Source organism: Suillus paluster, assembly GCF_016628075.1.
Source record: "Suillus paluster strain FC165 chromosome Unknown EDB91scaffold_21, whole genome shotgun sequence".
NCBI lineage: Eukaryota > Fungi > Basidiomycota > Agaricomycetes > Boletales > Suillaceae > Suillus > Suillus paluster.
In genome coordinates, this window is record NW_024537581.1 from 158,275 (window position 1) to 174,157 (window position 15,883).

Sequence of the window (15,883 nt, forward strand, 5' to 3'; positions counted from 1 at the left end):
GACCAATCAAAGATGACGTCTTTCCTTGTAAGGTCAATGAGTGGTCACGCGATAGTAGAATAGTCAGCAATGAATCGACGGTAGAAATTGGCGAATCCTAAGAACGATCGAACATGCTTAACGGTTGTTGGTTGTTCCCATTTGACAACTCCGTCTAGTTTGACTTTGTCCATACAGATTTGTCCGGGGCGGATGAGGAGACCGAGATATTCGACTTCGGTGGTGTCAAAGACACACTTTTCAGGTTTGAGAGAGAGTTGATGATCACGAAGTCGTTGTAGTACTCGCATTGTTTGTTCGTGGTGGGATTCGAGATCTTTGGAGAAGATTAAGATGTCGTCCATATAAATGACCATCCAGCCTTCGTCAATCATGTCGGAGAAGATGTCATTCATCATTGCTTGGAACGTTGCGGGGGCATTGCATAGACCAAAGAACATGACTGTTGGTTCAAAAAGTCCTCTTGACGTTTTGAATGCGGCTTTCCATCTATCTGGTCCATGGATTCGAACGTTATTGTATCCTGCGCGTACATCCATCTTTGTGAAGATTGTTGCGCCTTTTAGTTTGTCGATGAGGTCGGGAATACGGGGTAAGGGATAGGCATCCTTCACGGTTGCATTGTTGAGTCTTCTATAGTCTTGACATGGTCTAAGAGATCCATCTTTCTTTCCTACGAAGAAGAAAGGAGATGCTTGTGGGGATTGGGATGGTACGATAGTTCCTTTCGCCAGATGTTCGTCTACAAATTCGTTCATTGCCTTTTCTTCTGGTGCAGATAATGGATAGATTTTGCAGGAACGCGGTTCGAAATCAGGTTTCAGTTTTATCTTATGGTCAAAGGGTTGCGATGGTGGTAAGGTGTCCATGGCTGCCTTGTCGAAGACGTCTTTGTACATATGAAAGACCTCGGGCACGAGTTCTTCAAACGTCTTTGGCTTTTCTTTTGCATATGCTTCTTGTGCCAGTTGTTGAGCGACATTAGCAGCCTTTCGTACAGGGAGGGGAGAGAACATGAATCGAGCGGAGTTGGGGACTTTAGAGATTCTGTTCATTCGAGACACAAAAGAGAAGGTAGTGGGGATGTGTTCTTGCGTTAATGGTGAGTCGAAATCGATTTTTTCATACATTCCCACGAATGCTTCTCCTTTAACGTAAGTGATAAGAACTTCATCATCCTGTAGTTCTTCTATTATTTCTTGTTGCTCTTCTTCTTCCTCTTCTTCGGGTAGAAGTTCCGGTTGCTCCTCGGGTTTTTCTTCCGAGGTTTTATATGCTTCTTCGTCTTCGATTTCTTCTATTCTTGGTTGCATAGAAGCATGTTTGTTTCTATCTGCGATAAGGGTTTGAATCATGATTGGGTCTTCTTCTAGCGAGATTTCGCTTTTGGCCCAATCTATTGTCGGATTTTCATTTTTGAGCCAGGGAAGTCCGAGGATGATGTCTTCGCCTCCTAAGGAGGTAATAAGGAAGGTAGCGAACATAGTTTGGCCACCTGCTGAGAAGAATAGGTTGCAGGCTTTATTAATGGTTCCTGCTTTGTTCTTCGTTCCATCCACGTTCCGGACTTCGATTTGTGAGGAGAGATTGTGGGTTGAGAAATTGTTCTTTCGTACGTATTTCCAGTCAATGAATGTTCCAGCGGCGCCCGAATCAATTAGGGCTGCTGCTTTGGCGGTTTTATCGGACTTGCAGGATTCGATCGAAATAGGAATGCGCATAGAATTCGAATCACCTACAGAAGATACAATGAGTCCGATAGATGTACTAGGGGTTTCCGACGCCGGTCCGGTCTCCCCATTTAGAAATCCTTCTTTGAAGAAGAAGGTGCTTTAGATGCCTTCCAAGCTTTCCAAGCAAGGAACTCCTGATACTCTGCGTCTTGATCGTCTTGCTCGATCTTAGTCTCGCGGACTGGTCGTCCGGCCAGCTTTTGCCAACCAGGGGCAGATTCTCTGTGGTTAGGGCAATCTTTCATAAGCCCTTTCTTTCCACACTTGAAGCAGAGTCCTAATTTGCGACGTCTATCTTGTTCGGATCTGGAAAGTTGCGCGTTGCGAACTGTAGTTGTTTCTTCTTCTTCGTCGATATCGATCTTGTCTATTTCCATCGCGTATGGGTCGTTCTTCTTTGAGAAGCCTCCTGAAGAGCTCATGAGCATTCTTCTGGATTCGTACTCCCTCGCGGCATCAATCCAGTCCTTGATAGTGCTGGGCATCTTTTCTCTCATGAGAATCGCCTCTTGGACTTCTTTTCTAAGTCCTTGTCTGAAACACGTTGTTTCGACGTCTGAATACGTGCATCGGGCTTCTGCCGAGATTCGCTTGAAGTAAGCGATGTATGCTGAGATCGTGGAAGTTTGCTTCGCTTTCATCATTACGTTGACGGCAGTGAGGGTGTCATTCTTAGGATAAAACACGGTTTTGAATTCGTTAATGAATTCGTCCCATTTCCCCATTGGGGTAGCTGTGTCATGTTTCCTGTTGATCCATCCTACGGCCCATTGTTGGGCGTGTCCCTTAGTCATAAAAGACGTTGCAAATGTGATGCATTTTTCATGGTTGTCATATACGTCTTTGTTTATGGTGATGTAGGTGGATACAGTCGTCCACCAGGCTTTCGCCTGTTTCTGTGATCCATCAAAGTTTGCCGGTCTATTCAGGTTGAGTTCTCCCATTTTTCTCTTGGGTATGGGTTCTGATGGAGTCTGAGGCGGTGGTGGTGGTGGGTTCGATGGACCTGGTTGATCTGGTCCGTATCCGTCTATGTACTCGTTATTATCCGGTTGGATAGGTGAACCTGGTTCAGAGAAGTGTTCTTCTTCATGTTCAGACTCCGAGGAGTACTGTCGTTGGTCGCGATAAGCCACGATGTATCGTGACTGACTACTAAGGTAGTGTCGTCTTGTGATAGAGCTTAACCTTTTGTTACGCCGAAGTATAACGCAGGCAAAACAATAATCAATAAGACCAAAGGTCTGTCGATACGTTCAAGACAACAGTCTTAAGAACGTCCAAAGTAAAGTCAAGACTAAGTACTGAAGAGGTAACTTAGAACCAAGTCAGATGTTCAGAGGAAAACCAGCGTAGGTTAAGCTGAAGAATCAGCGTCACCTAGCCAGGGTTTATATAGTACAGAGGGTACAGGGCATGACATAATAATAGGTATGTATCAGTAAGCACATGCGTAAGCAATGAGGCGTCTGAGTAATACCGAACTAAATATAGCATGATAAGAGACATGCTTAGAAAGCTGTGGATCAAGGGAAAAAGAAGTAAGATAAACACAGCCGTAACACTGCCCGCCCACATTTTGAGTCCAGTGGGCGTGATCATGAGGTCTTCAAGCAGTCAGCATGTTTCTCAACAAACCGGTGTAACCAATGCTTGCCAACACCAGGAAATGTATCTCCGATATATGCACGTAGAATCTCATTAACGTTGTAGGGAGCAGATTCTACTATGACCTCAGCACAACAGTGGCCGATTCGAGTAGTGAGCCTGAAATGTTCAGTTCGACCCAGGGGAAGCAGAACAAAGCAAACTGAATTGCTGCCTCAGTATAAAATACGAGGGGCACGACAACGAGTCAAGACGGCTGATCCGATATATGCCGCATACGAAACAGCTAAGTGCAAAGCTGATTGCCTATATTGTCTTCCAATTGATATGCAGGTCAGATGAGCACGGCCAACCCGAAGGTATAGCAGGGAGACTGATATAGCCTACAGTGAACAGAAGATCAAGGGAAATGTTCGGACAAACATGGGAAGAGAACGGAAACAGAGCAGAACATGAAAAGCACAGCTTCTGAGTGAGAATTAACTGCCATTCAACAATAGGTGTGCGCTACTTAAGTATGGATTGGCTACAAGATAAGTAATGGAGATAAAGTCGCTTGGAATGTCCGGACTGCCTTGTGGTTCGCTAAAGATAAGTGCGCAAAGTGCAGTTGACTTCCAAGAGTATGGACAGGGACGTTGATCATAGAATCAGTCCAGGCCACTTATGGCGACGTAATATAGGGAGATTGAGAGGTAAGAGTACTATAATCGTCAGATATACCAAAGAAGAGTGTACTACACACCAGTGAACAAGGATGGATGGATATGGGGTTCGTCTGAGTACCTGTGAGCTAGAAGGGTAAAACATGTGCATGACCGACCAATGATGCGCATTGATTCTTTGTCGGCCAACTTGCACCATGAGCGACTTGAGCGTGTATGAGTGGGAATCTGATCGGCAAAGAGTCGAATAGAGCATGGATGGTCAGGTGTATATTGCACTGGATTGGCGGAGCAAGGAAGTACTATGTCGGTGCCGATCAGCATCCCACAACATGCTCCTGCAGCCATCGGTGGCTCAATTGGAAGCCTCGGTTTCCTGTCTCCTCTGTAAATGATAGAACAACCTCGGCTTCTTCCTCTGTCAGCTAGCTTTTGTCTGCTGCATTGGCCTCTGCCTTACTGTGGCCCCCTGCAGCAAGCCAGATCAGTGTGCAATATGAGAGCTTAACGAGCTTGCCTGTTGACTGCAGATTGATCTGCTTGAAATCCTTGCATACAGTCCATGCTCCATGACATCGGATCCCTGGTGCTTTAGCGAGTTCTCTGTGGAAGGCATACACTGCTCAAAACATAAGATCATCATGTGCCTGGTGAGCTTCTCACTGCTCCTGCATCATAGATTTTGCTCGCCCAGCCATGGAAACGTGAATATATGGTGGGGCAAGCTCACTTGTTGAGTGGAAATGTAGTTCAGATCTTGTTTTCAATGTTCTCCCAAATGCTGTATCATGTGGACCCTGAAAAACCTTCCTTGAACTGTACCATGTGCTATATCAGTCAAATTTCAACAGGAGTATGCTCTCCATGTAGCCACCATGCTATTAGACTTGATACATGCAATATTTTGATGAAATATGAGTGTTCTGAGTTGAGACTGGATGGTGAAAATTTGAAACTACCGAATTTGGCGCTGTGTAAGCGCCCATCTTTTCTGTCTCCAGCATTTTCTTAAATTAAGTTTGCTTCAAACTTGACAACAGACAAGGTCTACAGGATCTTCATCTATTCCAAATATTTTGAGACATATATTTTGTGTGGTTGTTGAGTAAATGAGGATGTGTTTCAATGACCTGTGGTGTTTCAATGACCCGTGATTGACTATACTTTCAGATATATTCAATGTATTATGTAGAGTAATTCCAAATAGATATGGGTGAAACTCAAGTAAATACCTGAAGGGTGCCATAGCCTTCTTCCCTAAGTATGTTATCATCAAGTTCCTCACTGTTGTCAGCCATAATCTCATCCTCCATCAAGATGTCATTGTCATCCATAACTGCTGATTTACACAAAGTACACATGGTGGCACAGCTCATTCCAAACACCACTGATAAGTGATGAATAGTGTCTTTGGGGCTTGAAGACAGGTGTTGTGTTGAAGACAATGGAAGGGGATAGCAGTGAGGTGACAACATTAGTAGTCAAGTAATAGTAAGTGGTGATGAAAAAGGAAAGGTCATTGCCTAGCATGGCGAGTCTCAAGTCACACTGTAATGCTGGTAATTTAGAAATAGATATCATTATGGTGTGCACAATACATGAAAGGGCATGGCTTCAGGTGAGAATGCAATGACAAGTGTGATTTTAAGTTCAAAGTCAGTCAGTATTTTCCAGCAATAAACAAAGCATCAATAACACCTTGATCTTTCCTTATCTCCCCTCAATCTTATACCATCCTAATTGTCTCTATAATGCTCATCACTAATACTGAAGATCACCTCAACCTTGCCAATACAATGTCACTTCCGCAACAATGTCATTGTGTTGGAGTTCAACAATATGCTGTCTGGATGGCCAACTTACACCCTTGATTTTACATCGGAACACCCAGGGCCATTGGTATGTATTTTCGATATATTTTGATTTCTCATTATGACATTAATACTATAGAAAATCATATCACATTTGAAGGATGTGTTAGGTACCGTGCCGGCTCAGGAGGCAGAGGGGTCGGGGCTTGGCTTCAGCTCTTGCGCTGCGCCCTTAGCCAAGTATGTGCCCCGAATTTGGAGCGGGTCCGACATTGTCCAATGATAGGACGAGTGGACTGCTTCAGTCCGCTTTGAGGGTTGGGAAGTAAGAGCTACTAGCAGCAAGCCGACTAGGAGCGGAGCGGAGAAGGCGGGGAGTGATGCAGAGCACGGCTCTAAGTCGGAGCAGAGGGTCGGAAGGTCAGAGGTGACAACAAGTTGAGACTTGTGTCCAGAGGAGGCAAGGTCCTACTGAGAATTCTCACAAGAGGTAACTGCAAGAAGACAAGTAATATTAAGACTAAGGGAAAATATCTAAGTACATGATATGTTATATACTTCTATGTATGAGGAAGTGATCAGGATACTATGTTGTAAAGCTATGTACCAAGGATATAGTTTGTAAGTACTTTACACAGGCGAAGACATAAGTCGGAGCGGATATCAATATGTATGCGTCGGATCAGTGATCGGGCGGTAATAGGAATTACCAGTGATCTGGAAGTAAGGGTCTATGTACTGAAGGGGAAAGTATATATCTAAAAGGGGAAAGAGGTCCAGTTGAATGGAGAGGTTATGGAAGGGGACCGGTTGAGCAGTTGAGCAGAAGTGTAGGGGCGGAATGCGGACTTATGATTGGACGGAGCGGAGGATGAATGGAGCGGAGGGGGTCGGAAAGCAGAGCGGATATCAATATCGGAGCAGCCGGATCAGGTATATGACAGGATGCTGTAAAGTTACACTCATTGAACACTCATTGCAACAGTACATGTCATTGAAACACTTTGTCTATTACTACACAACAACACAAAAGGACCATACTATTTTACCTGGGCCTTGCAAAGTGCTCATTTACCTTGCCTGTCCTCAAAACTTCAGCCAGGTTACCCGTAAATTAAGTTGAGAATGACCCAAACAAACACTTTTGAGATGACAAATCAGCCACTTTCAAATTTTCAATTTTCATGTGCTTCTCTTGACAGAACAGATTTGAGTTTTCAAAAAAAAAACATCTAAACTTAATAGAGTACCATCCTAGCTCTCATTAGAGTGTACTATTGTCAAAATTGAAGCAGTGTAGTGAGTATTATAGACAACTGAAGGTTGTACAAGCTCTTGTGATTTAGCCGAGTTCAAGGCACCACTGAGATTCAGAGAATATTGAATACTAGGTCTGCATTTCAATACAACACCAAGTGCCAACCCACATTAATTCTCCCTATGGCTGGACGAGCCAAATCTGCAAAGACAAAGAAGCAAGAGGCTCGTCAATCACATGATGATCTCATGTATCAAGCAGTCCTTGCCTACCACAGGGAACTTGCAAAAGCACCAGGAATCAAATGTCATGGTGCACACACAATTTGCAGGGACTTTGGGCAATTAAACATGCAGGCAACTGGCAATCTGATCAAACTATCATATTCTACACTGATACAACTTGCTGCTGGTGGCCAAACATTGGCTGAAGTCAATGCAGAGAAGAGTTGGCTGACAGATGATGAAACTGAGGTGGTGTTATCATTTGTGGAGGAACTTGGCAATTGAGGCTTCCCGCTGAGTCATTGACGACTTCAAGAACATGTCAATGAAATACTGACTGCACGTCTTGGAGACACATTTCCTGGTGTTGGCCAGTGCTGGTCACACCAATTCATCAAAAAACATGCAAACTGACTCAAAACTTCACGTTCACGACCATTGGATTCAAAGTGTGGCTGTGCCATCAACCCAAACACCAATAGAGAATGGTTTAAACTCCTAGGAGAAGTACTGGAAGATAAGTGCATTGATGAGGATTGCATTTACACTGTGGATGAAATAGGCATCTCACCTCAATTGGGAATGCACAAGTATGTCATTGGTGGGCATCAGCCTGGTCCGCAGTATGAACAGCAGACTGGAAGTCGAGAAAATACTGCCATCATTGTGACAATCTGTGCTGATGGAAGATCCCTTGCACCTGCAATCATATTGAAAGGCAATGCCTATCAGGTGAAATGGCAGCAAGATAACCCTGCAAATGCCTTGTAAGTTTTTGCATCGAAATTAAATCATGGTGTTGAAACTTCACACAGCATCGGGTATTCAAAGAAGGGATGGACAGATGGAGAAATCAAAGTGGAGTATATTAATGACTTTGATCAACAAACAAAACCGAAGGCAAATGGACGAGATCAATTAAACATTGTTGATGGCCATAATTCCCATTACACTCTTGGGTTCCTGAAGTATGCTTGGGCCCACAGCATTGTTAAGACCGTGCTCAGGGGTAAAGCGGAGTCTGAGGGGCTTGGCTTCAGCTCATACGCTGCGCCCCTTGCCTGAGTACGTGCCCCTAATTTCAGAATGTAGTCCAACACAAATTCTATGGGTTCCGACAGGACGTCGGAACGGGGGTCCTCTGAAAGAGGATCAATGGACTACTAGGTGAGCATGGGAAAGTTGGGCGGGGGTTGTTCCATCCGACAGGAGGGAAGCAGGAGACTACTGCGGTTGGAACCAACAGTAGAAGTGGAGCGGAAGGAACTGCTTGGATGAAGTCCGAAGCAGAGCGGAATGGAGGGGATGGATGCGAGAGTGTGGGGTCTAGTTCCAATGCATGGGATAGGGATTACCAGTGATCTGAAAAGTGGAACTATGATACTAAACGGGGATAGGACCAGTTGAGTGGTTCCTAGTCTAGGAGTGGACCAGTGAGGCAGTTGGACGAACTAATAGTCGGGTGGGGGAATACAAGCGGAACTGAAGGACCCGCATGGGTCGGAAAAGCGGAGGGAGTAGGAGTAGGATCAGGTGGACCGATAGGGCAGAGGAGCGGAACCCCAGATAGGGTCAGATGGAAGGGGTATAGGGTCAGAGGGCATAGGTGTAGTGTCGGAAGAGCGGAATGGGGTCGGGTGGAGGTAGCAGGGCTAATCCTGCTGAGATGCACTTCATGCATTGTCAGGGAAGGAGGAATGGAGCAGATGAGGAAACAGGGGGTCGGACCAGGGGTGGGGATGTTCACAGGTGGTACTGGGGGTACTCGGATCCGGTATATGACAGGCATCCACATCATCTGTTATCCATCACATTCAATACATGTGTACCAAGGACTTGATGTTATGGTTTTTGCGGTGTTAAAAAAGTGCTGGAGCGAGGAATAGGTCCGGTGGGAGAGAGATAAAGGCGAGGGGATCACAATATATGGACAGGCTCACCTTTGAGCTCTCACTCCAGATTTGATCCGCACTGCCTTTTGCAAAACTGGAGTCTGGCCATTTGATCCCACCATCATTGGCAACAAAATGATGGCACCTAGTAAGGAAACTTCTTGCCAGGGTTTGCTTTCTATTATGTCTTCAACACCTGTGCGAGCCATTGCTGGCTTCCTCAAGCAGCTGTCAAACATAGACAAGCATTTGACGAACTCAGAGGAATCACAAACCATATCAGAATCTCCAACTATAGCAACAATGGTATCAGAAATTGACTCACTGATTGAACAACTCAGCAAAACATCCTTGTCGAGCCTTGTTTCTGGTGTTCCATTGACATCAGAGACACAAGTTAATCATGGCACTTCACGTACCATCTCTCCCACAAAACGAAAACAGACAGGTCTTCTTGAAATCGAACCCCAGACACAAAATGAAGTTGTTTTTCTTGCTGCACTTTGTGAAGCTGAATCTGCAAATACAGCCCTAAAGTGTCAGATAATCGAGCTCCAGGCAGCAAATATCCTCAATGAACTTTATTGTTCAAAATTGAGGGGGCAGCTGGCAAACCAAGAGTCGAAAAAGTGTTCTAAAAAAGAGGTGGGAAGTTGATGGGTGATGGCTTACCACGGCTATTGTCCAGTGATGAATTTTATGAGAGAGTTGTTGAGGCAGAGACCAAACAGAGGAGGGCTGCTGTTGAGAAGAGGACCAGACAACAGGAATGAGAAAAGAGGGCTGAAGCTTTGGCAGCATGAAAGACACTTGAGGAGGAGAGAAAACAGGAGAATATTGAGCAACATGCTTGATATCATGAGGCGCTGGAGATCTGGAAAGACAAGAAAGCAAAGGCAAAGCTGGCAAAGCAGATATTTGTGATGAAGAAGCCAGTTTTGGGCAAACTGCGTGCACCTATTCCTAGGCCCACTTTTAGCACCCATGGACAGGATGACAATGAGAGTGGCAAAGAGGTGATAGCGCTAGATGATGAAGGATCAGAGGATAGTGACAATGAATGATTGATGAATGATAAGGATCAATTATTATTTGATAAAGCCCAATAAGGAAATTATTTGCGTGTTTCAAGCAGTGACAAAGCCCACAAATGACATCCCCCCATTGAAGTCAACCTTGTGGGTGAATCACAGAGCCATTCCTCAAAAAACTGACGTGGATGCATTCATGAGATGTCTATCTATACAGGAAAAATGTGTTTAAATATTGAAATGGTGTTGTGAATGCGTGACACATCAAAAACATGTTTTGCTGTTTCAACCAGTGTACATTAACTGTAATTGTAAGACTTAATGAATTATCCCCCCAGGGTGTTGTGTTGGGGCAAGACCATCAACAAAAAAAATCAAAACCATGCATACCATGTAACAGGCCAGTAACAGCTAGTACAAGGTGTGAAATTGCTACCTTCCACACAAGCACATGACAGATTTGTGTTGAGTTTGTCAGCTATCATGTAAGTCCGTGCATGCAGCGAGGTTTTATGCATACTTCTACCAGCCTTGTTATATTTGTACCACTCAGTAGACCCTTGTTTGGGGGATGTTCGATACATACTGCTACAACTCTTGTGACATTTGTGCTTCCTGGTGGTCCCTTGTGTGGGTAATGAACTTATATACATACTCCTACTGGTCCTGTCGCCCTATTGTAGGCTCTGTTTGATCATGATAATGGGCACATCAAATTGCACTGTAGTAGCTAGAGTACACTTGACTATAGCCAATGAACACAGGAGTAAAGTAAGTAGAGACTCAGATACAAGATACAAATATGCAAGGGGCAAGTACTGAATATGAAAGTGACAAGGCGAAGGTAGTCATGATGCATGATGTGTGAACCGGTGGAGACAAGAGAAAAAGTGAAAGTGAAAGTCACACTATATAGAAACAATGTCATATCCCGTACCTCTGGATCCGGAACTCTGGAACCCCACCACTAAAATCTGGTCCTCCATCCTGTTATTTCATCCGGCACTCTGCCTTCATCTCTGTACTCACCCCTATCCCCTTTTAGAATAGTTATTGCTCCAGCTACCAGTTATGTCCTTTCCACAATGCTTACTGATCCGTCTGTTCTTGTTTCATTTCCGACTTCACTGCTTTGATCTGCTATACACTTACTAATAGACTTTCCACATGCCTCATACATAGCCCTTAACATTGCTGACTGATTTACTTACATGATACCTACAGTATATAAACTCCTGTAATACTCTGGAACTCCTCAGTTCAAATATCACCTTAGTTCCTGCTCATTCCTTTACCTCCAGACTTGAGCTTGTCTCTTGTCAATCTCCGAGTCTTCAGATTGATTCCTTTGACTATACCTCTGACTCTCCATCTTAGTTCTGCTCATTCCTGCATCTCCGGACTTGAGTCTCATCTCTTGTCTACCTCCGAGTCTTAGGGGTTAAACCTTAAGACTAAATCTCCGGCTCTACCTTAGGGTAGTCTAACCTCTGTCTGTTTCTACTCTGGACTTGTCTGTAGTAGCCTTACTCCGTCTCCCTCATAGTCTTCCGGAGTTCCGCCGAACTCCCCCGACGTCTGACCTCCGGACTTCCTGGACTTCCATCGAACTTCTCTTCTGCCCCCGGAAATTAAGCGCACGTACTTGGGTAAGGGGTGCAGCGCACGAGCTGAAGCCAAAGCCCTTTGAGTAACCTCCCCCTTGAGTGCGACCTTAACAGACAATGACAATGTGAAACAATGCTAGGCGGTATGAGAAGGCACAAGAGCATGCGGGGAAAGTGCAAGATGGTGAGAAAGGGCAGAGGAAGGTTTCAGATGATGCAGGGGGATGCATGAAAGTTAGAAGACAAAGAGAAAAAAGAAAACTTACATGCACAAGGTAGTAGCAGGTGCATGAGCCTGAGGGGAGAGAATAAAAAAGGAAGAAACAGAATAAAAAACTTACCATGGAGTTGAGTGTGGGGGATGTTAGCAGATAGATGAGGGCAGAAGATGGCAGGAAAAACTGGCTTTAGTAAGAGAAAGAGGAAAAACTCACTAAAATGATGCAAGAGGGTGCAAGAGGGTGCAGTACTGTGAGGGTAGCAGAATGCAAGAGGTGGCAGCTGCAGGGTTTATGAGGTCACGGTAGGGCGTGGTAGGCAGTGTATTGCAAGGAAGAGTCACTGAGTAGTACTATCAATATCAAGAGGAAAATAAAGAAAAGGACTTACATCAGGAAAAAGGGTTTTTGCCATTTTTGGGCTGTTTATGCAAATAGAGACACTAAGGGCTATATTTAAATATATGTATGCTATATTAACAACTTGAGTGATATAGAGTTAGACTCTTGCTATAAATCACACAAATCATATATAGAGTTAGACCCTTGCTATAAATCACACAAATCATATATATACTAAGTATTGACTACCAAAGTGTCTGATAAGCAAATTTACTTGACCAATTGTTAAGAAGAAAACTGTTGCATAAGTCCAAAACATTAGCAGACTTCCAGCTGGAAGGCCAACTAATGTTAGGACCCAAGTGAGGAATAAGATGACAAGATTAACGTATAGTAGAAAGAGAAACTATGTCACCTGGAACAATGTTGTTGTTCTGCCCAATAGCCTTGGTGACTGAATACATATTATGGTGTCGTCCTGGCTGTTTAGAGAGTGTGAGCCATTCCACATAAGCCAGATGTTCCTTAGGCCAGGCAACTATAGCATCATCCATGAAAGGAATAGAGTCTGGAAGGTGAAAAATGACTTTTAGCCTTCCGACTTTCATACCTGCAAATGTAGTATTGGTCAGTAAAGCTTAACTTGATAGGAAGTACTAGTAGCATTAGGTAGTGCACCATGAAGTCCAGTGGACTCAGCTTCATCTGACTGCGCAACAACTACAACATCAAATCTCCCATCTCCCACGTCCTCAGCTCTGCCTTTCCCTGGCTTAGCCCTGACTGAATCTATCTCCTCCCGACCATCTACATCGTTACCAAGAGTGTCCAATGAAAATTTAAAGGTGTGCCAGACATCCAGTTGATGGAAGGGTAAGTGTGCGTGAGGGAGCTGAATGCATGATATGGCTTCCCCTCTGGGAAGAAAGTGATTAAGATACACCCTCAAATGGTGCAAAAAAGAAGGACATCGGTGTTTTGATATGATGCTGGTGAGCGGCTGAGAAGGTGATGCTGGCTTCTTGGATATGGCTAGCCCTACTCCTGGATGCTTTTCAGACTCTAGTGCATCCTGTTCCTCCTGCTCCCTCTCTACTTCAGTCGGCTGATAGTCCTTCAAGTAGGTTTCAAACATTGTGACCTTTTCCTGACAACTCAACCACTGAGTCATCTGCGGTAGTTCATCCCTGAAATTGGTAGCCCTCCACCCCTCCTTTGCGTAGTCAATGTGGAAACGCTCAAACATTTCTGTGTTGTAATTATCAGTAGTACCAAAATTTCTAATACACTCAGCATAATGCTGCATGGAGTGCAGCTTAGGGATGTTTAAGTGGTCGCGGATGCCTAGATCAATCAAGATGCACTTGTTGGCATGGTACTGCTCTAAGGCCACTTGAAGATATCCCAGGGAGTCCTTGTTGTGTGAAGGATACTGAGAGATATATATAAAATCCAGTAGTGCCCAATAACAGGCCACCATCTATAATTTTTAAACGAGAGTGAGTATATGATTCCCAATGAACTCCAATGAACTCACTTGAGATGGAGCTTTCCCTATTATGCACCCCAGAAGTATCCTTCCCATGTTTTTCCTCTCCTTCCCTGATATCTGAGCCAGGCGAGACCATCCGTTCTTGAAATGTCGCATACCAAAACAAGGAGGAAGCGATCTAATCCTAGCATCCAACTCAGCGTCAGTCATCACACTGCTGCACCAGTGGACGAGGTGCTTTACCACCCCCTGGTACAACTGATGCAGTACATCAGGGGTGATGGACATGTGTATGTCGCAATGTGGGAACCCCTCCCAGAATGGGCGCCTCACCCCTCCTGAAATGTTGTCCTGCTTGCAGCGCTCCTGAAAGTTGCTGATAGACGTAGAGTTGGCCCTGGCAGCTTCTATTATCTTGGAGGTTTTGCGTTGGGTCCTCCATGGACTGGGGTCTTCATCTCCCATCTGGCTATTATCCACCTCACACTTTGGACAGGTACCGTACTTAGCACAAGTTACCAGGCACTGCTCTGGGTTATCTGCCACATAGCATGCTAGTATCAGGTGCACCATACGCACTTTACCGTCTCCTCCAGTCACCTCAACACCGCTTTTTCCTGCTTCTATTAGCGGCTCCAAAACTATCCGCATAGAGTCATGGAAGAGCTGTTGAATGCGGGTAGATTTTTGTTTCTTGCTGAGCTCAACGCCAACCATCTTGCTGACAGAAAGGTATGCGACAAGGATACAGGCATGCTGGGATGGTTTCCGTCTTATGGCTCTGGGAAGGTTCCCCAACGTAAGGTAGACAGGGTAGGCACTCTTGTCGCCAGCAAACTGGGTGAGCTGGGTCTTGTCAGTGGCGATGATGACTGGAGCCACACAAGACCCTGCTGGAAGTCTGTCCTGAGGCAATGAAAAGGGAAGAGTCAGTAAACCAGTATGTAGAAGTCATTGGACACTCACTTGGACAGTGTTCCACCAGTCCCCAGTCCACATCTCATTGTAGATTCTACTATCCCTGGAAGCATTAGTGGAAACCCTCCTGGGTCTATAGACAATATTGTTTGCGTGTGCTGGATTTCCAAGTAATGTCTTGACAGCATCAATCGGATTCCGATGATAGATGGTATGTTTGTGCTCTGGGTCATTCTTGAACCAAAGTTCAGCGAGTCTTCCAGCAAGCACGTGGAGGTACACTGTCGACAATCTTGTGCAATCCCCTAATATTATGGTATGAGAGACCTAGTCTTTCAGAGACCTGTTGTTGGAATGCGTTAAGCAGAAAGACAATCGTGAGGTAAAATAGAACCAATGCTCACCCCAGGTATTGCCATGAGTCAATCAAATGATTTGTGACCTATGCCGTCCTGAATGGCCCAGCAGGCAACTCTCCACTCTAGCTCAGACTCAAAAGGTGCAAACATGTTCGTCGTCATGGATGTCCCCTCTCCCAAATCTTCCATCTCCATGTCTCCGTTGGCATCAGATCCTCCAAATTCTCTCCTCCATCTCTGATGCACTGTTTCATCCATATGTATCACCTTGCCTGCAGTGGGATGCACATCTTCAACTTGCATGTCTGAAGCAGAGGATGGGATGGGGGATCTTGGGTGTTCAGGTGGGTTCCTGATCGGAATGAGATCGAAGAGTCTATCATGGTAGTCTTCCATAACTTGACCTGGTTCCTCCTCCATTTGTCCTTCCAGTCCATCCGGAAGAGGCTCATTTATTTCTCGCATCAGTACATCTTCATCAACTGCGAATTCTCCTGGAAGGGTTAAAGCCCTCAGCTTCCCTTTCTTGTACCATCTACAAGACTTGGCGGTACTAAGATAAGTAGCCAGTCCTTGGGTTGTCCTCAGGCGCTTGTGACAAGCAGGACATACTGTAGGGTCATCGTCCTTAGCTCGAGTGTGTTCAACATTCACATTTGAAGCCTGCAGGGCAGAACGAAAGCCTGTCATCTGGGCAAAGGTAAGATGGTAAGACAATGCGATGG

General features: G+C 45.0%; 1 protein-coding gene across 1 annotated transcript; it reads right to left on the reverse strand.

Annotated features, from left to right (window-relative positions):
- Positions 1 to 12,772: 12,772 nt before the first annotated feature.
- EDB91DRAFT_1247669 (uncharacterized protein) lies at positions 12,773 to 15,848 on the reverse strand (the record flags this gene model as incomplete). Its single annotated transcript, XM_041322839.1, has 5 exons — positions 12,773 to 12,999; positions 13,047 to 13,869; positions 13,927 to 14,787; positions 14,848 to 15,104; positions 15,242 to 15,848. 5 exons carry the CDS (start codon positions 15,846 to 15,848, stop codon positions 12,773 to 12,775), a joined length of 2,775 nt encoding a protein of 924 aa, XP_041177911.1.
- Positions 15,849 to 15,883: the final 35 nt, after the last annotated feature.